This window comes from Olea europaea, chromosome 12 (assembly GCF_002742605.1).
Source record: "Olea europaea var. sylvestris chromosome 12, O_europaea_v1, whole genome shotgun sequence".
Classification (NCBI taxonomy): Eukaryota; Viridiplantae; Streptophyta; class Magnoliopsida; order Lamiales; family Oleaceae; genus Olea; species Olea europaea.
Window position 1 is genome coordinate 8,963,822 of NC_036248.1, and position 25,186 is coordinate 8,989,007.

At 32.2% G+C, this 25,186-nt stretch overlaps 2 protein-coding genes across 7 annotated transcripts; both read right to left on the reverse strand.

Moving 5' to 3' along the window:
* Positions 1-297: 297 nt before the first annotated feature.
* Positions 298-9,223, reverse strand: LOC111405509 (DNA replication complex GINS protein PSF1-like). Of its 6 annotated transcripts, XM_023034432.1 has the most exons (8): positions 8,699-8,799; positions 8,463-8,576; positions 5,870-5,937; positions 5,101-5,311; positions 4,816-5,010; positions 4,540-4,702; positions 639-785; positions 298-548 (listed from the first exon to the last, which is right to left on the reverse strand). In XM_023034432.1, exons 4-8 carry the CDS (start codon positions 5,307-5,309, stop codon positions 522-524), a joined length of 741 nt encoding a protein of 246 aa, XP_022890200.1. In that variant the 5' UTR covers positions 5,310-5,311; positions 5,870-5,937; positions 8,463-8,576; positions 8,699-8,799; the 3' UTR covers positions 298-521. The 6 variants fall into 6 exon arrangements, with proteins under 6 accessions (XP_022890200.1, XP_022890203.1, XP_022890201.1 ...); XM_023034435.1 differs by lacking the exons at positions 5,101-5,311; positions 8,463-8,576 and adding an exon at positions 9,197-9,223 and having other exon boundaries at positions 8,699-8,807; XM_023034433.1 differs by lacking the exons at positions 5,101-5,311; positions 8,463-8,576 and adding an exon at positions 9,034-9,188 and having other exon boundaries at positions 8,699-8,807.
* A 13,209-nt stretch (positions 9,224-22,432) lies between these two features.
* LOC111406953 (protein LEO1 homolog) lies at positions 22,433-23,193 on the reverse strand. Its single transcript, XM_023036305.1, has 2 exons — positions 22,989-23,193; positions 22,433-22,737 (listed from the first exon to the last, which is right to left on the reverse strand). The coding sequence occupies exons 1-2, from the start codon at positions 23,157-23,159 to the stop codon at positions 22,588-22,590; spliced, it is 321 nt and encodes a 106-aa protein (XP_022892073.1). The 5' UTR covers positions 23,160-23,193; the 3' UTR covers positions 22,433-22,587.
* Between the last annotated feature and the right edge of the window lie 1,993 nt (positions 23,194-25,186).

Consider the following 25,186-nt stretch of genomic DNA (forward strand, 5'->3'; position numbering starts at 1 on the left):
ATATCCCAACATTAGACTTGTTACAAGCACTTCATTGGAATTTTTAGCTGTCAACCCACTTAGATGCAAGGGTAGGGATGGCAACCAAGCTTGAGATTTTCGAGAAACAAGTATGAAGAACTAAAATATCTCCATCTACTACTCTTTACTTATTTATTTACTATCTTGCGTCGTCAAGGATTTTCAAAAAGCAGGGCCCAAAAAAAAAAAAAAAGGAAAAAAAAATTATAGTTTTGTTAAATTAAGTAAATATATTTTAAATTTTTTTAAATATGATTTAATTAAAAAACATAAAAATAAAATAAAAAATACAATTACTTGGCAACCAAATTTGATTCTACAACAGTAATTTCTCTACAATGCTTTCAAACAAGAACATCATTGGAAGACATTAATTCCACTCAACTAACTGTATTATCATGGCCATTATCCTCTTGCTTTACATAACTAGTTTATTCATATGTAATCATTGTATAGCTATTGAACCTTTTCGACTGTTGATGGATCCTCCAACCTTTCTATCAACCAGTGAGTTCTTCCATTAAGCCCTGGGGTTAATTTAAAAACAATAAAGATGTCAAAAGCCGGGGACTAGTTATAGAAGAATTTGATAATTGTCAACAGGAGGGAGTTAATACCTGAGAGATGTACTGCTCGGCATCAGTTCTCCGCAGGAATAACATTGCATGGCGAGCTAGGTTCGCTACCTGATCACTAAGCACAACCTCACCAATATCTTCGAGAACCCTCACCTTGATGTATGGATCTTTCGGAGGAATCATATCCTGGGGAGACGTGAATAGAGTAAAATTGCTGGGACATTTATGCCTAATCATTGAGATTTCATAGAATTACAAAATTCAGCCATAAACCAGTAGACAGGAATAAGTCGAACCCTTACAAAATTAGTTACTAATGTTATTGAATTCAAGCTTTAAACTATTAACTCTTGGCAGACAAGCGTAAAACCACCCTTCCAAAAGAAAAAGAAAAAAAAAATGAAAAGAAAACAATTCTAATGCAAATGAAGGTTCATAACATCAAATTAACGTGAGCAAAAAGTATTCAAATTCCTATATAATCAAAAGGGGTGATTGATCTCCCTTTTTAAGAAACATTTCAGCAAAACAATTATGTCAATTATGTTGGGAAAAAAACAAACAAGTGAATAGTGCCCCAGCATAGAGCAGATGATGTTTAGATGTCCTTGTCAAGCATAATGTTTTTAAAACAGGGCAAGATAACACGTTCCAAGTTCTTCAGAACTTGGCAGAAAAACGTAACATATGAACCTGCATGTCAAGTACTAAATGCTTATCTTCAAAACGTTCTCAAAGCTTAGTTCGTACAGATTTTTCCAAGGGGGGGAAAATTGTAGAATGTGTAGTTAGAAGTGGGGAAAAGTAATGGATCTCATAGACGTGGATGAAAATGATTTTGCAGAAAATAAATCTTTGACAAACAAGTCTTTAATAACATGTTTTGGAGTAAAAAAATTGACATAATTAGCACCCCATGGGGCAATTTTTGAATGTCATGGACATCTACTACTGTTTAGGGTTGATCAGATAGTTAACAAGCAATATAGACGAGAAACTCCAGCTCATACCTTCTCTGACCACTAAAGGTTACTTGTGCAATCGATCTAATGATGTAGTTTTACATTAACATGACAAATAAGCAACAAACAAAAGCTGAAACTGCAACTTTACCAATAGAAGCCCAGTCACCAGTGTTCTCAGTTTCACTTAATGCTTTCCCAAGATACTTCTTGTGAATTTACTTCCTTTGAAATTTTGTTTCCCCAAGGATGAAGGAATACCTTCCCTAAATGCATTGACAAGCTTAGCAACAGCCACCTTATTTACAACTTTAGATGAGGTTGCAAGAAACTAATGAATGCAAGGGGAAAATCTATCCAGAAGTCATTTTTAATGAGAAGCCTTCGGTAACTGAGCTGAACTTGTCTGCTCTCAAGGACACAATCTCGACCAGCCTTCCGAATTCTACCCCTGCTATCACGAAGATCAATATCCAGTCACCGCTTGAGGGTCCTAACTGAGAAAAATGGAATTTTCCTTATATGACATCTTAAGGGCGAGGTGGGGAACATTCAATCATCCACCTCATAATGCTAAAACTTTGAAGAGTGTGAATCAACGACGAAAATTTTATTCTGAATGTGCCAGCATCATTGATTGAACTTTCTCAAAGCTCTTTTAATCAGTAAATTTGGGGCGACCGTTTACTCTATATACTTTGAGTTGACACATATTTTAGCAACAGCCACCTTATTTACAACTTTAGATGAGGTTGCAAGAAACTAATGAATGCAAGGGGAAAATCTATCCAGAAGTCATTTTTAATGAGAAGCCTTCGGTAACTGAGCTGAACTTGTCTGCTCTCAAGGACACAATCTCGACCAGCCTTCCGAATTCTACCCCTGCTATCACGAAGATCAAAAAAATCATACGTCTGATCTGATTTCAAAAATAAAGCTTATTGGATTATGAAGAGTAAAATTGTATATCATTTAAAATTTCCTTTTTGCAAGTAATGCTATTATGCTTGGAAGGACTTAGTTTCCTTCTGCAGCCTTTGATTATTATTCTGAGAATGATCGTAGTCATTATAACATATGAAATGAAGTAATAGAAGGAAATAAATATTTTAGAACACTCATCCTGTAAGTTATTTTGTATGCTCTTCTTGCAGAGACCTCGATTTCAACAAACTAAGTGGACCAATTCCTGGCTCCTTTTCTAGTCTGTCAGATGTAGGTCGCATGTAAGGATTTCAGTTATCAAGACTTAAATTTCCATCTTTCATTCCCAACCCCCCCCCCCCCCCCGCCCCCCAAAAAAAAAAAAAAAAAATGAGACTTGTAACAAAAGGGCATCGTTATAACATTTTATTGATGCCTAGATGAAATTCAACAGACTTAAGTTAGCAAGTAATCTAATTATATTCTACTGCGTATCAGCCAGAAATGCTTTATGAATTTTTCTATTAAGCGAGTCATCGTATTCTGGCAGTGACTCTATCCCAGAGCAACAATGCAACTGACCTAGATAAACCATCAAGATAGAGTGGAAGATGGTTTCTAGCACTTCACAAAAAAAAAATAATAATAATAATAAATTAAAATTGATGGGCACTTCAAAAATAATAAATAAAAAAAATCATTTAGTGATGTCTTAAATTTTAAACTTTATGCAGTTATTGTACACTTCAGGCTTCAGTAACTCATTTCCAACATAAAAAGGTTGTGTGTGCTCCAAATGAGAGAGAGAGAGAGAGAGAGAGAGAGAGAGAGATGATGGGCAGAAAAGCACAGAATGAATCCGTCCACCCGCTTTAATGTTGCAGGACTAAAGTTTAAATAAGATTCGACCAGGTGATTCCCCCAACACAAAGTCATAAAATAAGAAAAAATTCAAAGGAATGAGGAAATTTCCTTTCCTGAACCTGAAGATTATAATGGAGACCATGTCGGGAAACTTACATCTGTGATGCTCGGACTTTTAGAAATGGCCGGCGTACCCGTGTCAACACGACATGAGTACTGGTACTTCACGGCAATTTATATAAGGGTTTATGTCTTCCAGCCATTACACAATTTTCATGATTTTAGTCAAATGAATTATTGCTTTCATTGTTACTAATGTTTTTTTCTTGTTAATAGGTTAATAAGGTTGACAAAAAAGCCATATTAACGAAATTTGGACTCTTTTTAGCCATGTCTCCATATCCTACATTTTAAAAAATGAAATATCCAACACTTAAATACGTACCCATACCCGATACTCATACCCGAGTCCAAGTATCTTAGATATCAAGTTCTCTAAAAATACAAATGCTTGCTATTAAAGCTGTGAGCCTCATTGGACTTCAAAGAATGAAGATATAACCTCTAAGTGCTCATTGAGGGTCATTCTAAGACATAAACCTTATAATCCCGGAAGTTACTTCTAATTGTTACCTGTTTTCGTGGATGTTAGATAAGGAATCACATCCTAGACAAATTTTTCTTAAGGGGGGAAAAAATACAAAAAATGTCTGCTGCATGGCAATGAACTATGTCGTATAAGATTATGATAAAATAAACTGCTGCTTTATGTTATATATATATATATATACATACATACATATATATATATACATACATACATACATATACATATATATATGTATATATATACATATATACATATATACATATACATATCTATATGTATATATATACATATATACATATATATATATATACATATCTATATGTATATATATACATATATATATATATTACAGCATCAATTCAGCTTGGAGACAAAACTTCAACATTATCTAGCTGATAGGTATATCAGATTCCAAAAGAATTATACAAGTAAAACACAATTTCAGAATCGTCAATGGGATCCACATTGTATAAGTAACATAAAGATCTTTTGAATTCAAAATGACCTAGTACCAAAATTGGCAATCTGCTCAAATTTGAAACATGTCCAATGAAAATTAAGTGAGAAGAGAATCAATTACCACACTCAAATCAAGATCAAGTTCTGACATATATGATTGTAGGGTTGCAGCATGATTCTTGAAATATTCTTTCTCTGAGCTACTGAGTTTCTCTTCAATTTCTTCAGGAAGAACACAGTCAACCACCCACCCCAAACTTCTGATAACTTCTGCTCGATTATATCTATAAAACCAAAAGAACAGAATAGAGTCACAATGAAGAAATGATCTGAGACAAGCATAGTGAGAAAGATTTACTCTAAAGAAAGAAAAAAGGTTGGAGAAGATGTTGGTTACACATAAGCCATGAGACAGCGCTTATTGCGGACCAATGAGAGGTGATGGATCAGGGCACCAAACTGATCTGATTTCATAGCTGTCTGGATGACTATCTTTTCGGCTTCTGATTTCCTCCTCTCGTCTTCTGATAACTCCATTTCATCTTCCGATCTCCTATTATCTTTCAATTTATTTTCATGCTCTTGTATTTTCCTGTCATATTATCAAGTTGAATGTAAAATCATACTAAACATTGACATGGAACTAGCAGTCATACTCACAGCCAATCCCTACCCCACATACCTGCTCACCACAATCAATATAGAGTGTGACAACCAACAGAAAGGCTTTCCGCAGCAGAAAAATTCCGTCAAATAACCAATACAAGGGTCGATGGTATGACAAACAAAAATTAAAGTACAAATGGAGCTATGCAATACTCTTTGGCTGTCCATAACATTGAGACACTGGAGGGATAATAGGAATGAAATGACAGCAGTAGGCCCTGTCATGGCTGGACAAAATAAATATGAGGTTTCGATGATCACTGAAGTCGAGATAAGATTAAATAACTTTAACCCGAAAGAATAAATGGAGGGAAACATCTTCAATAATCAGCCAATTTTAGATACTTCTAAGATAACAGAAAAAAAAATGCCTGCAGTAGGCTCAGTCATCCTTGGACAAAGAAAATTTGATTTTCAATGATATACTCTGGTGAAGATCACATTGGAAAACTTAAATCCAACAAAATGAACTGCAAGGGAATGAATCAATCTCGTATCAAATTGTCAACACTGGGCAATGAATTGTCATTTTGTATTGCAAGTTCAAGCATTAATAATGGGAGAGGTAATAACACCCAACAAAAAAAAAAGCTAGACAACTACTGATTTCCTATAAAATGACAGGTCAAACTTAACCGAAAAAACTTAAGTCTGTTATAGGTTTCATAACAAACAGTGTTAGAAACGAAGGCTGAGAAAAGAGCGTGGAAGAGAAAATAAGCTAAATGAAAGAAAAGTAGGGAAGGTTGAGTGGAGCATACAGAGAACAATAGGAAGAGAATTACCTCATCAAGGGCTGAAGGTGAAGGAGATGACCATTACACTCTTCAATCACTTGGCCAAATAGGTCATTCTGTGCACCAAAAGAGACCAAAGATGTCAAGTAATACACAGAGATCTAACTACATAAATATTATAACAGAGCAAAAATTGACAGAATTTTAGTAAAAGTGGGACCACAAACATGCAGGGGAAATCCATACACCCGGGTATATGGAACATGTTGCCGTATATAGTTCTGATATTTCTTTCCTTCATTTTGAAAATTAAAACTCATTTCTACTTCTGATGTGGGCAATATTGTGTCCAATGAAAGCCTAAATACTAACGATAGAAATGAATGAACTGTAATTTTTTTATCAACAAACAGGAATTTAACTTCACAATTCAGATTCCTTTGCATACTAGAGCCTTCCCTTCTGTCTCCACTTCATCCCCCACCTCTCCCACAAAATAAAAATAAATATGCAGCAATTATATTGTTATATCATTTTTATTGAGCAAACAGGAATTCAACTCTTGAAACTCACCTTCTACAGAATATTTTGTCAATCGGATCTAAATATTATGTACTGAGCCTCCTGGAAAGGCCATTTATTACTGCAATCTACATGGTTCAGTTATTCAATTTTTCCTTAAGATGAGAATCCTTAAATGATAGGCAGTGCAAAATGAGGTACAAAACCATGTTCAGGAATCATGTAAATTTATAATATGTATGTCATAAGAATACATATGCATAATATATCAATGGTTGTATACAAATGCCCATTGACTGCTTGTACTATATTCTTAACACGGTTAAAGGAACTCTGCTGTGCTTTTGTTCATTTTCAGTGTCATAATAAGCTGCTTGAAGGAAGCACTTGGGGAAAGAAAAAGAAAAGATCTCAACGGCATTACCAGAATTTTGAAGCTAGAGACGGCACCGTTTAGCATTTCAATTTAATTGTTTTAGCAGAAACCTTCAGTAAGATCAAGCAAAGAGAATTAGTAGCTGAACACCAGGAACTCTATGAGGATCTCAAATCTCAGGTTATGTTGTCTCTTCCCCACCTTCTTGAGTCGTATTATATCTCCATCTTTACTAGTGGATTGAAGGAGAAAATTCGATCCATGGTGAAAATCATCAAACCAACCTCTATTTCCCAAGCCTTTGAAACAGCCTTCTTACAGGAAAACACAATACTAGCTCTAAACAAAAACATAAAAAACCCAACCAAGTTCAGTTATCAATCCAAATGGCCTAGCCTACCACAAAAACCCACCGAAACTAATCCAAAACTTTTCCCTAGCAATGGCACTGAACAGACTCAAAAAAACCAAACCAAACCCCTAAGATTCAAAACAATAAGCCCCACTGATATACAAACCAAAGAGAAGCCTTGAGTCATGTTTTAGATGTGATGAAAAATATACCCCTGGACATATGTGTAAAAACAGAATTTTGAACTTCATATTGGTGGATGACGAAGTAGAAGGGAAAAAGGTGGATGCAGAGAAAATGGCTAAGCAAAGTGAAAGGGAAGAGGATGAGGAAATCATGGATATTTCCATTAATGCCTTATCAAGTAGCCTGAAACCTAATACCATCCGGATCCTAGGCCAAGTGAGGAGGAAGAAAGTATCAATCATTATTAATAGTGGCAGCACCCATAGCTTTATTGATGAGAAATTAGTAAAAGAGTTGAGATGTAAAACAAAACCAACTCAATCTATGACATTCGCTATAGCCAATGGAGACAAGCTACATAGTACTGCTATATGTAATCCACTTACTTGGGTCATGCAAGAAAGGGAATGTCAATTCTAGCTGAGGTTGTTGAGATTAGGTGGGGGTGATATGGTATAGGGGGTAAACTAGCTAAGCTAATTTAACCCATTTGTATTTGATTTCCAACGAGGTAGCATCAGGTTCTCTTACCAAGGGATGAAGGTGGAGCTGAGAAATGAAGCCCTGAATGAAGAATTTCTGATGATGGAAGGGGGACAGATGGGTCAGTGGATCCATAAGCAACCTAATGGAATTGTAGCTCAAATTCAAGCAATAAATGAAGAGGGCAAACACAAAATTCCTGCTGAGGTGCAGAATATCCTTATGCAATATCCAAAAGTGTTTGCGGAATAAAAAGGAATGCCCCTTCCCAGATTTAATGATCAAAGAATTCCTTTGAAAGAAGGAGAACAGCCTTTTAAAATAAGGCCATATGGATGCCCTTATGTGCAGAAGATTGAATGTCAGAATTTGATCTCCTTTCTTCCCCACTCTCTCCTAAATTCTCCCTCCCTTCTTACTCAATTTCATCTGTAATTCGTTCATCAAATTTCGGTTAAATATCATTACGGTTTTGGGGTATTGAATTACAGCTGATTCTGTAAATTGTGATTGAATTGCGCTGTAATTTGTTGGAATTAGTCGGTTTTGATTGAAGATTTAATCAATCATCACAGTCAGACAAATCATGCATTTTACAGTCATTCTCAACTATACTCCACAAACGACACTCTTGCAGGAAATTCATAGTGTTAAGAGGATAGCTAGTCACATCATTCATGTGGAAATTGGAATGCTTGGAAATAGAAATGACGGAATCTTACTCTTCCATGTATATCACATTATTTCTGTACCCCGAAATATTTGACTATTTCTTTTCTTTTCTTGGGCCACATTTGAATGTATCTTGAAGATTTTTGTAGGTCATATCATCTACACTAAAGATACATAAGATAAAATAAATTACAATATATTGAACAGACACTTTTTTGAGTTCAAATTTAGTGCACCGGAAAACAAGACATTACTCTCCATAAATCAAACAAGTAAGAATACTTACGTTGAAAGTGGTAAGCTGCCCAGGTTCACAGCTCACAAATTCTTTCACTAACTCACTTGCTTTTTTACCGTACATTTTCCTTAAATCTCAGACAGTAGTCCTCGTATTACTGCAATTCATCAGAAGCAATTTATCAAACAGCTTATCTACAGAACATCAAGTACATTAAAATTCAGAAGTGACAAGCAGATATAATCGCGCAAACCGGTTCACGCCTAGAAACAAGATATATAGATAGACACATATACGAAATACACATCATTGGGTTTGTGTTTGTGTGTGCGCGCACGCCCACAAACAAGTAAATTTCGATAAGAAAACAAATGTATATTTACATGGGGAAAGTGAAGATTCCCCGAAGAATAGTGGAGACAAGAGATTCAGGAAAAATAAAAATAAAAATAAAAAATACAGGAATTTTAACGGGAATATATGCGACTGAGAAATTTTTTTTGGCGGGAGGGTTCGAATAGCTTGAAAACTAAGCGCTTATCTGACCTCGGATTATGCCTCTTTGATTGGATTAAAATCAGTTTTTTAATGGATTTTGACGAAAGTTGTTAAAAAATTTGATTCCGTTATTAAAATTAATTGTTAATTTTTATTTAAATTAAAATTAAAATTAAAATTAATTTTAATTTTTACCAAATAGAAGTCTCTATCTGGATTTCCACAATTGATTTTTGCCAATATTATATTACCCTTGTTTTATTTTGCTACAAATAAGTTTTTTAATAGATTTTGATTAAAATTAATAAAATATGTATTTAAAAAATTAATAAAAGTTGTAGATATTGACTAACCAAATTAGGGCTAAATGTGATTTATGGGCAGTGTTTTAAAAGGCGACGCCAAGACGTACCTAGATGTGATGCTCAGCCAAAACGTCAAGTCTAGTGACTTGGCGTTTTGTTTGGCGGTCAACGGTGATCGTTGACCACTAAGACGCACCTATGCGCAATTATGTGCGCATTGGCAAGCATTATCATCATTTTTTAATTTTTTTTAAAAGTTTGTATTATTAAAAAACTATCAACGGCTAATTTCTTCATTTTGCCCTAATTTAATACAATCACTTGTATCGGAAGACACGAATGATGAATTAGATGAAGAGGAAGATAATGAATTGGAGTCTGATAAAGAGTTATATAAGATTTAAGTCCTCATACTATTTATTTACTATTTTATATTTAAATTTGAAATTTATTTTTTTTGTTGGAAACATTGAAAAAATATATAATGTTCCTATAAATTTGTTTTAAATGTTTAGTAAGTATTATTTTTAATTATTAAATAATTTTTTGATTTATCAAAAATTATAATAATATTAAAATAAAAAACGCAATTTTACGTTTTTTTACGATTAAGCCTTGTCTAAATTCGCGTGGTTCATAACTTGGCCTCTACACATCACCACACATTACGCCTTTTAGAACAATGTTTATGGGAGTGTTCTCAACTAAAATTTTAATGAATTTTAAAATATTATAAATTCTATTGAATTTCGTGGATTTGAATAGATTGTTACAAATTCCATAAGAATTTTAAATATGATAAAATTTCAAAAGATTTGGTTATATGTATTTTTAACTTAAAATTCATCCAAGTCTTTTAAAATCCTTCTATTAATGAATCTTTATAAATTCACTGGATATTGAGGATATCTAAATTTCAATGATTTAAAAATCAACCCAGACATCGACCCGAAAAATCAAAAGAGTCAAGGGTCTAACAATCGAACCGAAATCAACCAGGGTCAAACCGGATATCCAAAAATAATAATAATAATAATAATAATAATAATAATAATAATAATAATAATAATAATAATAATAATAAAACCCCAACAAACTATAAAATGTAATAACAACAACAACAACAATTTTTTAAATTTTAGTATTACTAATTCAAAGTAAATATAAATCAATATTTGTCAATTAGTTTTATTATCCTATGATTTATTTTAAAACATCAAAACTAACAATTATTGTGCTTAAAATAATTTGTTTTGTTCAAATTGAAATTATTTGTGCTTTGGGGGCCAAAATTTATTTAATAGAAAAAAGGAAGTGAACAATTATTATTTAAAATGCAAAAGATTACACAACTTATCTCACATCGAAAGTTGAGGAAAACATTACATAACTCTTCTCCTTTAAAAACAACACTAGGATTGAAAAGGAAGGCAAAATTGGGCTTGCAAATATTTGAGCCCATTTATTAAAATATTTTTTTTTTTTTTTTTGAAAAAAAAAAAAGGTAAAACCGTGACTAGTTTTTCAGTTTCAAGTTAAAATGGCAAGTTCAATGTGCTATTTGAGATTGATTAATATATTAGTATGGGACTGGATTTGAGATTGGATCTCGATTTTTCCGATTGAATTGGTCAGTCCGGTCCGATTTTCAAAATATTGCTAAACTTTAAAGGATTTCGTTAAATTTCATTAAAATCTCAATTAGGGACACCTAAATTTTAATGGATTTCATTAAAATTTTAATTGAAGACATCTAGACATAGAATAACTTTTAAAATTCATCACAATTTCAATTGAGAACGCATCATTTAGTTTTGGTTTTGGTTTTGAAAGTGAAATATTGTGAAGATTTGTTTCCATACATATTCAATCAAACCTTACATTCTATCTCCAGGGCCGGTCCTATGATTGTCGGGGCCTGAGGCAAATTCCACAAATTAGGCCTCGGCGAAATCAACGTAAATGCAAAATTCAACAGTATATTATGCGACCTATTGCTAACTTAAAACTAGCATTTAAACAACAACCAAATATATTATAAAAAGGATTTATATTATAAAATAACAAAACCAAATATTTAATCATAGAGTTGAGGAACTTGTGCCAAGTGTAGAAGTACAGATTAAGAAATCGACATAATTGACTAAAGATTTATTATCAACTAAAATTAAACAAAAATATACATATAGATTAAAATACGACTTTCTATCCCTTTTAAAGTAGATTTAGAATGAAAGAATTGTAAAATGTAGTAATATCTTTTCAAAGTTTTTGTACAAAAATAAGACGATGACGTGGATTTAACAAATACAACACATAAATATCTATCTTCACAAAGTTTTTGTACAAAAATAAGATAACGACATGAATATTTATAGACACTCATTTATAAAATTCATCAAATTCCGCATCATTTTCAAGAAAATAAACTCCAAATTTAACCATTTTAGATCTTGTCTTCAATAAATTTACATCAAATCTCACACCATTGGATCTGGGCTGTTTTGCCTTGTTTTGAAAAAAAAATAATAATAATAAAATCTGGACCGAAATGAGGCCCCTTATGGTCTTGGGCCTGAGGCGAGGGCCTCATTTGCCTCGCCTCTGGACCGACCATGTCTATCTCGACCATAAATTGCCCATTCACAAATGTAAATTTATATTGGCACATTAACATCCTAAAAAGTAAAAATCAAAGAAAGTATATATGACAAAATGAAGAACCGGAAGAAGTTCTATACGCATATAATTAATCACATGTTCCAAATCAAGCATGGGCAGATTGATAATTTTAAGTTCAAATTACACAAAAGTAGATGTGTGTAAGCTTTGGTTAATGCTGATGGAATTACGTTTGATCTTGGAGATTGACGAGTGTATTTTATACGCTTATTTGTGGCCTAAAATATCAATATTGGTAGTTCTTTTGATAAAATATATTCTAAATTGTTGTATTTTATAGGTAAAATTCAACGATTGAACGAGAAATTGAAAGAAACAAGGAAAAAATAAAGGAAAAGATTGAAATAAAAAGTATGGGACCAGCTAGCAACAATTCGACAATTGACTCAAACCATAAAATGAAGATCAAATCTGCAAAAGATTCAATTAGATGCAATTGGGAGCTAAAGGGGCGGAATATGGTTGAAATATTCTTACAGATCAATTTTTAGCCGAAAAAGTTAATTCTAAGTTTTTAGCCTCAAATTGAAGCCCATTTTTCAGATTGCAAACATTCTAATTGGAGAAATTGTACTTAGAGTAATTATACCTCTTTGAGTTATCTTTTTTAATGCACTTTGAATCATCTCGATCGGAAATCGAAAGAGAAAGTTATGACCTAAATACCGAAAGTTGCTCAGTGATGAACCGATAAGGGGCAATTCTTGGTGCGCGCACGGCACTCTATTTTCATCAACCCGAGAACCATTTGGCTCAATGGAGCACATGCAATAGTTATGCCGGTACGCAGGTCGACTATTTTTGCAGACAAATCAACAGTTTCCTTTTTTGATTAAGACATAAACTTAACCCATGTACACACTTGGAAGTCTTCTACATAAACTCCCCCTTTTGTACACCATACATACACCTCAAATACATATATTCTCTTAACATTCATTCATCCAAACCATAAAAAATTAAGTGCTATTTGTGGAAGAACTGAGAAGAATTCATAAAGCTTTGCAATAATTTAATCAAGGGAAGCTTCTATCTCGATTTTTGGTTGAGAATAAGAAAACTAAATCAAGATTCATCAAGAACGTCGCAAAGAAAGTCAAGAAGTTCAAAATTCTTCTTTGTTTATTAAATTTTATTGATTTTTGGGTGATGTATCCTCAAACAATGATTATTTCTTATAATTTTGCTATGCTAGGCTAACTTTTTAGATGCTAGAATGTAGATGAACCCTTGTTATTATGTTTTGGTAATAATTAATTATTTTGACGTCTAAATTTGTGTGTTGATTGGATTTTTATTATTATTTTCACCGAAGTAATTAGCTACTAATTCAGATGACATATTGAAATTTGTTGTTATCTAGTGAGAGAATAGATTTTTAGCTGAAATAATAAATGTTATAAAATTCAATAAGAGATATAAATATACATCTATACTTTACATGATTTCTGTAGGTGTTTTAAAGCTTTTAATGCATTTGTCATGATCGGTTTCTTCATCGAGAGATAGGAAGGGTCACATGATGGAAATAGATTTTATACGAATTGAGAGAGGTTTTAATAACATTAATCAACAACTCTTCACACATATTTGTCAAAATGGTTAATTATATTGAAAATGGATTAACAAGGAGGATTCGAAATCTTAGCATTCTCACATATTTGATAAAAATAAAAAATAAAAAACTCATTTGATTTAACGTTAGAAATAGATAGTTTAATTCATAGATTAGAATAAATAAACCAAAACTTGTTTGCTATTTGATTAAAGTTTTTATTAACTCAATTAAGTTCTTAGACCTCATGGATTCAACACTCTACTCACCATTTTATTACGTGATTGTGATACCGTACACTCGCGGAATTTCAAAGGGCCAAAGATTATCAAAACAACTCAAAATTTCAAAGGGTCAAAGATTATAAAAAAAAAAAACTCATAATATTAATTCAAAAACTTTACAATTTTAGCAATTAATTCATACTGTATAACTCTATCTTGACTCCCTAAATCGAAAGATAATGTGATTTTTTTTTATTCTTTTTTTTATCATTTGTATGAGTTTACCTTGGAATTGCATTTGCATTAGGATACTTACAATATACAACAACGATATTTGCAATCAAGACTCTATTGAAATTACTACAACTCATAAACTAGAATGCTACAAGAAGGAGTGGCAATGCCATATGCAAAAAGGAAGGGACTTGTAAATTGGTAGAGGCAAATAGAGCTTTTGTACAGTTTCATTAATCCGTTAACAAGATGTATACATCTCGATCGGAAAAGAATTTAGAGAAAAAGTCATCAACGAAACCGGAAAGAAAGGGAATCGAACCCCTGTAAATGTTATGCCTCAGGTCCAATCAACTTTGGACATAAGCACTGTTAATAAACAATTGATACAATTTTATGACAGGTCTATGACTTAATTAATATTCAATTAAATTAAATAATATATTCCGTAAATTCAAATCTTCATAATTTGTTAATTATAAGGAGTTATGATTGTGAGATGTAAATTATATTTGATTGAATCTTAAATCATTCGTGGTCGTAAGTAATAGCAAAATACGAATATCATTATTATGAATAGACCATTACGTGTGTCATTTCTTACTTGTGAAGTAAGTGGCTGATCTCACAAGCTAAAGAGTGGTGACACTTGAATGAGTATGTGGATGTTTTGTTATAGAACAAAACATTGGAGACCCACTAAAAGATTCCATATGGATAACTATCTGAGTGTCAGTGGTTAATCTCTAACGTTCAATAGTGGAATTGGTCCTTTGAGTTGAGGTCATCATAGTGCCTTATATGAGGACAGTCATACTTTGGTGATATTGGACGTTGCTCTGTCAAGTGCCACTAATACAGCTTGTTCGGGTATGTTAAGAATCATATGAAGGTTGTGAATTATCAAAAGAGGATTCGTCACTTTTAAATAGTAAGAGATTATGATTCACATTTCATTTAATTAAGTTTATAACGAAATCTTTGGCCAAGATGTACTCATAAGTCATAAAGGAGTTTTTAACTTATATTATCTTAATAGTAGAATGAAAGATATGATTGATAATCAGCATTGACACACTTCCATATCTCGTAATTAATCGGATCATATTGACGAACAGATTTTAATTTCACGATAAATGAATGAGTTTAGTTTTATTATACCACGTGACATTTTCCGTCATATGTATTGCCCTGACATATTGCTAAACATCAATCTGGGATGGCCAATGTAAATTAGTGATAAATTAAAAGGGTGTTTTAATTTATTATTTTTTATTAGATTAAAATAATAATTCACGTTGTTAAGTATCGTGATTGAGAACCTGATAGGTTGCACAGAAAATGAGAACCAGAAGATTTTGATTTGTCAATTAATTAATTTAACAAAGCATTGAATAAATGAATTAATTGGTTTGCTTATTTACATGCCCGAATTAATTAATTGAAATAATCAATTGAATTAATTAATTCATGGATCGAATTTAATTAAATATTGGACCGGGTCAGGAGACAGGCCATGCTCGTTTGGGCTTATATAAATAAGTAGTTAGGGTTTAGAATTTGTAGATAATTTTATTCTTGCTAGCACAAAAAAAGAAAACTCTAATTCTCCTACAATCTTGTTCTCCGTGTGGAATTTCATTGGAGGCTAGACAATTAGATAGTCGTGGGTGGCAGATCAATGTTGCTGGAACGAAAGAAAAGCTAAGGAGTTTGCAGATTTCACAAAAGGTATAATTTCTATCTAAATACAAAACAGATCCTTTGTGGAAATTAAAATCTATTTTATTTTTCGTTGTGCATGATTAAGTAGACTCCCAACGACGCCGGATATGAATATTGTTTAACACTTTGACAGATGATTTTCCTTATATCCAAAATAAGCGCTGTCGATTATAAAAGTAACAGTTAAATGAGTTTATATTTGAGTTTTTGCAATCTCAAAAGTGATTAATGTAATAAGTGTTGTTTAATAAAAAAGAATAAACTTGAACCGTATATAATTTTTTTCGTATCTCATCACCTGTTCTTTATTTCTGTGGACTAATTTTTGTTGGAAGAGAGAGCTTTGAAGGTCTTGAGTTCACTTGTCAGTTATGATGTCATTGAGTATTGGAGCATTTGGGTTTGTGACGTTTGTCCTATCATGACAAAAGTATAATATAAGGATTATAAGTTGTAATACATGTATACAATTTGATAAAATAATTTTAAGTATTTCTAGTTTTGCAAATTTGATCGGTAGATGAAGTAAGCAAATACTTTAAAATACTTAAGAAGATTTGAACTCTCGAACTATTTGAAATGGGCCATCAATGAAGAAAGAATTGCTTGCTTTTGTTGGGGTGAGATGCTTCTTCCACTAACGCTTCAACCAGGAATGTGTGTTCGTGTCCGATACATATTGAATACTGACAAATCTTAAGACACTCTACGACGGTCATTTTCTTTCTTTATAAGAAGTATTACATATTTTTAACTTAAAATTATTATTAAATAATAAATAGGCATTCATATTTAAAAGTTTTCAAAAAGAAAATTAATAACAAGTATAAAACTAAATTTCCCTTGTTTGATCCCCATTCTTTGAAAAAATACATTATTATCATTTCTACCACACATTTTTCAATAAAATATTATTACACGCAAATTTTAAACTCTTCATTATATTTTACCAACACATTTATCATTAATATACTATTCAAAAATGCAATTTTATGGAAAGAATGAGGCTCAAACAAGGGCTTATAAATGGAGAATTTTATAAAATTAATCTATTAACCATGTCTATACTTCTTTAAAAAATTTCGTGTCATCGTATGTAGTGTTGGATACACATATTCATGTTCCTGCTTTGTGCCTCCAGTTGATATTTAAGTTGCAAGTGTTTCTGTAGGTTAAGGGTTATGAACAATTCGAAGTATATTATACTGGTTATACTACCGTTAAAAGATGAGACTTGCTTTCCAATAAGGATACATTTCAGGAAGACTAACAAATTTGTCAAATTATTTCAAAATTCAGGTGTTAATTTCATTTAATAATATATGTAATATTTAATTAATTATCCTCACCACCACCAAATTAATAATATTTCAATTAATGATATCCCATGGACCCATCCCATCTCACCTATTAAAAAAAAATTCCACGAAATTACACACGGGCTTGTAAAATTTTTTCAGAATTTAAAAAAAAAATCTTATGGAGATTATAGCCCATCCCACGCACCCAGACCTTTAAAAAACTAAAAAAAATTAAAACGTTTTTTGGAGATTACACCGCACCCCACGGAATCATCCCAGATTTGTAACTAATTGTGTTATCCGTGATCAATTTTTTGTGACCAGACTTGTGCTATATGTGACTAACCGTGATCAAATTTGTTTTCAGTGTGACTATCTGTGACCATTTAATTTGAAAATGTATGTAATCAAGTCACTAACTTGTGTTATATGTGACTAACTAGGACCAAATTTGTCTTTGTTGTTATTGTCTGTGATCGTCTAATTTGTGATTGTACATAATCAAGTCACCAACCTGTGTTATTTCTGGCTAGTTGTGATCAAATTTGTCTTTAGTATGACTAACTGTAGCTAAATTTGTCTTTAATATGACTATCTTTGACCATGTCAATCTTTACTATGACGGTATGTAATCAAGTCACATTTGATCATAATTAACAAAAAATTGGTCACAACCAATCATAATAAATACATGCCTGGTCATAGAGGGTCACCACAATTAAATTTGTATACACCATACACTAGCACCACCAATCACCGCCAATGCACCACCTCAAATACATGACTATATATTAATCTCAAATCCACAACAACAACAACAATCACAATCACAATCACCACCACCACCACCTTCGACAAACCGACCATTGCATAATCACTGTTTATGAAAATTAGTCTTTAAACGTAGATTTTTAGGTAATTTTTCCATATACTTCTTTTCTAAATTTTTAGAAATATAGCAACATTTCAGAGTAGACAAAACTTCCCTGCATTGTTACCAAAATAGCCTCAACCTATAATAATTGAAGTAAGAAAATTAAAGTATGGACTGTGAATAAGAAGTAAGATGATAGATTTATATTCTTTGTTTACAAAGTTAAATCTTGCACCTGACATTGATTTCCATAGCCCGTTTGAATAAGGTTGAATAACACTGTTAGGTCGAATTTGATATTCTAATATGTGTGTGGGTGTGTGTGTATATGCCTAGTCTATTTTTTGCTGTTGTCAAGTAAAGCTTTATATAATTCAAATAAAATTATATGAAAATTTTATGTTATAGAATGTGTGTATATGCCTAGTCTATTTTTTGCTGTTGTCAAGTAAAGCTTTATATAATTCAAATAAAATTATATGAAAATTTTATGTTATAGAATGCTAAGTGAAGATCATTGTTTCGATCTCTGAAATCATTTATGTGTGAGATGAGTTGAAATGTTTATTGAGACGACAATGATAATTTGATGTTAAATTGTTAGAAAGGAAATAATAATACTACTAGAGATTAGTGTTAAATAGAAAAGACTCCGTTAAATTCCTAAAGTATTTATCCCAGTAAATAATTCTTTTAACAAAACTATGTTAAGCCCTATTTGGAATTAGTCGCCCTACGTAATATACATGTGACGGTTAATAATTTGTTGTATAAAATAATAAAAAACTACCACATTAATATACGAAATCACTAATCGCTATGTGTATGCTACATATGACGACTATGGCAGTGGATGACTGCAAATAGCATTGCTCTTTGAAATTTGTTAAAATCAAATTTTAATGAGATTTCGCATTTTATAACAATAGATTCCTGACTTTAAAAATGATATTCCCTCGTTCACATGCCAAAGCATTTAGGGCATCTTCCATGGTTGCACCATTTTTTGGTGCAAAGTTGCTCCAATGCAACACCAAACTTTGCATCATTTTGGTGTAAAATGTAAAATATCTCTTTTACCCTTATTTAACATTTCTCAAATAAATTTGTTAAGGGTATTTATGTCATTTGTGCTATATATTTTTTAATACGATAAATTATTATTATTTTATTAATATCATTTTCATTTAAAATAAATTTTAAATGCAAGACATAATAATTAATAAATTAATGAAAAGATGAAAACAATTTAAAATACATCAAACACGATTATTTATGAAAGTTAGCACGAAATATATTAAATAGTGACATACATACGATAATCTAATTTTATTTTTAAAAAAATGATACATAAAAAGTGCATAGTTCAGTAATCTGAAAGATCACATCCAGATCCTCCAAAATCGCTAAAATAATTTCCAAACAAATCAGATAAACTTTCAGATCCTATATCTTGTTGTTGAGATCTCTTCTAACAAATTATTGTTTGTTCGTTTTGCAAGCACAAACGTACGTGTGAATCTGTTATCGAACTCAAATCTGTCAACAAAATTTTATTCTCCTCACGATATTCTGTCATTGCGAATATTTTTTTTGTTGGATTTCGTAATCCCGTTGTCTTTCCTCACTACATTGTTTCATAATTTCGAGAATTTGTCGGTTCTCTTCTTTAATGGATGTAAGTAATTTTATACCTTCATAATTTCGAGAATTTATTGTCTATCCAAATTCGAAATGCATTGTACTATTTTCTGATGGCATGATTTTATATTTTCGTTGTTGTAGTATTTTTATTAATTGTTCTATGTTTTTAATATTTATTAATGAATTTAATCTTTTCCGTAATTTAATGTAATTATTTATTTAGTAATTTATGTATTTATGAAATAATTAAATAAATAATATTTCAAATAAATAAATTATAAAGAATAAAAAAGGGGGAAGAAAATGGTTAAACACTGTTCGTTTGGTGTAATTTTTGGTGTAATGATTGGAGATGAATTTTAGTTTGGTACAAGATTTGATGCAAAATTTAGTACAAAATGATGCAAAATTTGGTGTAGGGTTGGAGATCACCTTAGAATAGGGAAAAGGCCGTTGAAAAGGATATAATCCAAAATACTCTAATTCCTCATCTTACATTGACCAAAATGACCCTATCAATTATTAAACAGGGGTAAATGGCAATATATTGAGTTGAAGGATAATTTGGGAAGTAAAAAATTACAATCATGCCACTTGTACATTTTATTTGACATTTTGCCACGTATCGTAGCATGATTAGACAGTTTTTAAAAACTGCACACTTTCCCGCCAACAACATTTTGAATTTCTAAAGCATGTCAAACTTCTTGTACAATGTAGAATATAGAAGAAGCTTTATTCGAAAAACTAATAGTGTAATCACCCTTTGCAGAGTCAACACTCTTTTTTGTGAAACTGACAAAAACCGACAGTGAATGACAACGATTACAGTAAAAAAAAAAAAAAAGAAAGAAAAGGACAGATCTCATTAAAATGGAGATCAAACATACGCAACATTGTGAAAACGTGTCTTTGTAAAGATTAATCCCATGATTATTGTGATCGAATGTTTCTTGGATTCTTCCATACTAAACCTCATTAGCATCTCATCCATGTACGTAAATTGATTTAACCTCTTGGATTTATCTCTATCGATATAAAGTCTAGTAGGACGTCTTAGTTATTCTGTAACTTTCTTTCATGAAATGTTAGCTTCTGACCGGGCCAAAGGTCTTAACAATTGTATTTTAAATAATTTCTAAGTAGAAGTGATGATTAATGAGGAGGGTTCTAGCAAACTACAAGGCGATGAACCTAAGAAAGATAAAAGCCGCCGAGCCTTAAACAAAGATGCAAGATGATGAGCCAATTGTAAGGTCAAACTGCAAAATAAAAGCCAACGAGGCTTAACTAAAAATAGAAGCGACGAGCCTTGGCAATCAAAAATAGAAGCTACGCCTCACCCGGAATATAAAAAGTCAACCCAGAGGTTACATTTTTTAGTATTATGCTAGCCAAACGAGGGCAGGTGACAAGGTTTAGGGACAAAGACTGCGTGTCAGCGGCTCATTGGTGCTTTTTTTTATATTTTTTTCAAATTGTCCAATCGGTGTTTGACACGAATCCCCCTTTTAAAAACCTTGTCCCCAAACCTGTTTGTATAGCATATCTCCATTTTAGACCAATGTGACCCTGTTCAACAAGAATAATCCTATAGTTTTAAGGTCATCCAAGCCAAGCCGCCTCGGCCACTTTTAAGAATAGATAGTGGCCACCTATTTCGTTGGATAGCAATTCTATTTGATTTGGATTAGAATCTTAAATGAAAGTCAACATTTAATTTTAAGCACATATTTCATAGGATCCACAAATTTTTAACTTCTTATTTTATCAACTTTTATTAAAATATACTAAAAATCAAATTTTAATCTCTAGCAAACCAGTGCCGGCCTTGACTATAGACGGGATAGGTGATTGCCTAAGGCCCTATTTCGGTGAGTACTCCAAAAAAATTATTATTTTTTATTTTACATATATTTTTACATATATATAGGACTCCTTATTTGAAATTGGTCTAAGACTCCCAAAATTTCAGGACCGACCTTGTACCAAACAAGGAATAGACCCTTGTAGTATAACCTTAACGAATAAAGCTTCAAGGGATGGTTATTATCAACTTTTTGAGAGGGTTACATGAAATGCACCGCCGCTTCATCACAAGTTCTTTGTTGTCGGAACTGTCGTCAGCGGAAGACGGAAGCAGAATGAATATCACAAAGATCCATATCAATTATCAAATTGTGAGAAACCAAGACTCGTGAGGGGGAAGGAAAAAAAATTAAGATTGTGAATTACACTTTGATTCCGGTTTAGAAAATACAAATTTAAACTAAAAAAGTAACAAACTTTTGCACAATTATGTATGCACAAGACAACTAATTGTCCGGTATTGTCGGAACGGGGACCGAAGTGCTACTGGTGCGAATGTTTGGGGACTACAAGTGCAAATTTCTCTGTAAGGAAAGAGCATTTGCACTTGGTTTCAAGGACACTCAATTACTGCAAATTTTTATATGTTCACAGTTCAAATATATTTCTAAATTAATTTTATGTTTATAATATCCATGTCCGTATCTATACCGAATCATTTTTAGTCATATCCCCCAATCCTAGATTTTTGAGAAAAAATTTATCCCGACTCCTCTATATATACCCATATCGAACACCCACTCCTGAGACCAAGGAACATAGCATCAAAGATGCTCATTTATTGAAATTTCCTAGCATCCAATAAAATACAAGACAAGGAGTTTGAAGTCAGAAAACACAATGTATAAGCCAGGGTTTTGTCCAAACAAAACTCAGTGATAAAATGTACATATCAATTTTCAAGATAAAATCCATTAGAAATGCAGTGAAGAACCCTGTTAAATTTATTGCATCCCATTCCACGTATTTGATGTAGAAAAATTTGTCAGCTAACCTCAGCCTCGGCTTCTGAACCTTCGCAAGCCTTCACGCTTTCCTTTGCAATTTAGCTTTGCACCTCCTCTGTGACGAAGAACCCTCGTGTTCTGCCCTTCTACTTTTGTACTTGGAATCCTCCACTGGCTGTTGTGATGGTCTAGCAGTTGGGGTTGCTAACTCGTGAGGGCGTTTCAACCCCTGAGAAGGGAAATTCCATTCAGAAATGAAGAGTAATTACTCAATTAAAATAGATATACTCCTGGAAAGATAACTTATTTCACAATAATATGACATGCTTCTAAACATTTATAGGAAAGAAAATAAAGAGTTAGCTATGAACGACTTTCTCATCTTCCGACTAAGAAGTAAGTTAGATCTGATTATTTGCCTTACACTGATTAATTAATGGAAAAAGGCCAAACCAAGTTATTTGCAAATTATGGATTTACCTTTTCTTTATACCTCATCTCCCTCTCAGGGTCGATGTCAGCAGTGAAATTTTTTACTTTGTTCACTTTATTATTCCTTGCACCAACATCAGAAGTTGAGGAGGAAGGCATAAGTTGCATCCTCTTTAATATTCTCCCTTGAGATTGGAAAATTCCCTGTAAATTTGGCATAAAAAAATCAAAACTTAGAGTTGAAGATAATGGTTATTACTATGTATTGAAATTTGGAAACACCAAATAAGATATTTTTTAAGTGATGATAAATCGTGACCCATGCCAGCTATTTGAGAAGCCATAAAATTGACAACATTATTTGCTCTTGCTGATGAAAACGTGATTAAGGTACCTCTTCAGTTTTGAGAAAAGGTGTGTTTGGATGTCTTGCATGTCTTGCTCAAATACATCAAAAGATTTATTTCCAATGTACAATTGCAGGCTGTCATCTTCCCATGTTACAAAACGAGCATTGCTTTCAACCTACACTAGATTTAATTCGTAACAGTATAGAAGCATGACAATCAGAAAATATGCAATTTTGCTACCCATTCGCAAAATGAGGTTCAAAATAAAATCAGTTTGGAACTCAAGATCGTGGATAAAAGTTCAGATAACTTTTTATTTGAAAGGTACCAAAGTTCAGATAACTGAAAATATAATTTCAAGGAAACCCAAAGGTATACTTCACCTACAAAATGAGTCTACATTAAAATAATGTAGACCTTTTTAAACTGAGTTCGTCTAAGCATCTATTATATCCTACACAACTAAAAGTCACAATAAAGATTACCAAAATTCATAAGATATTATATAAGCCCTGTTTGTCATCCTTTACGTTTTTCCCATTATTCTTCTACACTACTTATTTTTAACCACACATTCTTCGTTAAAATAATATTATACGCAAATCAAGAAATTTTTCTTTTTTTTTAACCATACATTCTCCATCAATCACTATTCCACAATGCATTTCTTCAAATTAATGTGGCTCAAATAGGGCCATAGTGAGACATGAATATGGTTACAAGATTTCTTAGTTGATCCATTTTGTTTTATCAAACATTAGATCCATTGTGATCGAGACGGAGTAGTAAACACAAATCTCTAATATCACTTCTATGATTTCAATTAAATTGATGTTCAAATGTCTCACACTTCTAGGGTTTCTTTCTGCCCCTTCCTATCTTGAACATAAAGTTCTTCAACGTGGTCGAAGATAGCTCTATAACTATAAATTTATTCATATAGCGTAATTCCACACAAAAAAAGAATCGTGATGCATACGACATAACAACAGACAACCGACATTGCGCTGCACTGGTCATTTGACCTCACATGTGCAACAATGTGAAACAATTTTATGATTATGACATGAGGGTGACATTTAGGAAGAATAAGACCCAACTTATGGACCAGGAGAAAAAATGGAGGTGGGAGCAAGCGCATGACAAGAGAGAATTGAAATAACAAAATTCCTAATAATATTATGTTAATTTGTGATAAGTGTAGTTTCTACACTTATTCGAGGTACTAAAAGATAACATTTTACTGTTCTTTGGATAAAATACTACCTAACATGTGTTATATTTCATTTTGTAAGTAAAACTCGATTTTTTATTAGGAATTGGAGAAAAGAATGCAAAAATAGTAAAAAGGACGAAATCCAAAAATCGAGGACTAAATTGCAAAAATATATAAATGAAACGAGCAACGAAATGAAGATTGAATATGCCAAGGATTTAATTAGATACAATTGGAAGATAAAGGAACAAAATTACAAGAAAAATGGCTGAAATGAAGCAAATCCAAAGTTCGGGGATTAAAGTGTAAATACTCAAAAGTTGTGTCAAACCTTACGATGAAGATTCGACGGTTTTAGGGTCAATCAGATGAGGAAAGAAGTCAATGGAATGAATTATAGTCAAAATATTATCACATATCAACTTTCAGACGAAAAAATTATTTGATACCAATTTTTGGCATAGCAAACGTTCGAATTGAAAAAATGATATCTCTAGAAGAATTATAGCCTTTGCGTTATCTTTCCAACACATTTTGAATCACTTCAATCAGAAATCAAGAAAGAAATATATGACAAAAATACTGAAGGCTGTCCGATGGGAAAAAATTATACCTAAGATGCAACTGCATCTATGCCTCCAGAACTCTCGGGTCCAGCTATGGCTTCTTCTATACGTTCG

What these genes read in the sequence shown, in the direction of transcription:
- LOC111406953 (XM_023036305.1), bottom strand. Translation starts at nt 23,159, where the DNA reads ATGCCAAATTTACAGGGAATTTTCCAATCTCAAGGGAGAATATTAAAG. An exon ending in AGATGAGGTATAAAGAAAAG is followed by an intron (nt 22,738 to 22,988) that starts GTAAATCCATAA and finishes TTCCCTTCTCAG; the next exon opens with GGGTTGAAACGCCCTCACGA.
- LOC111405509 (XM_023034432.1), bottom strand. Translation starts at nt 5,309, where the DNA reads ATGACAGGGCCTACTGCTGTCATTTCATTCCTATTATCCCTCCAGTGT. An exon ending in TTGATCTTGATTTGAGTGTG is followed by an intron (nt 786 to 4,539) that starts GTAATTGATTCT and finishes ACGTCTCCCCAG; the next exon opens with GATATGATTCCTCCGAAAGA. An exon ending in CCGAGCAGTACATCTCTCAG is followed by an intron (nt 549 to 638) that starts GTATTAACTCCC and finishes AATTAACCCCAG; the next exon opens with GGCTTAATGGAAGAACTCAC.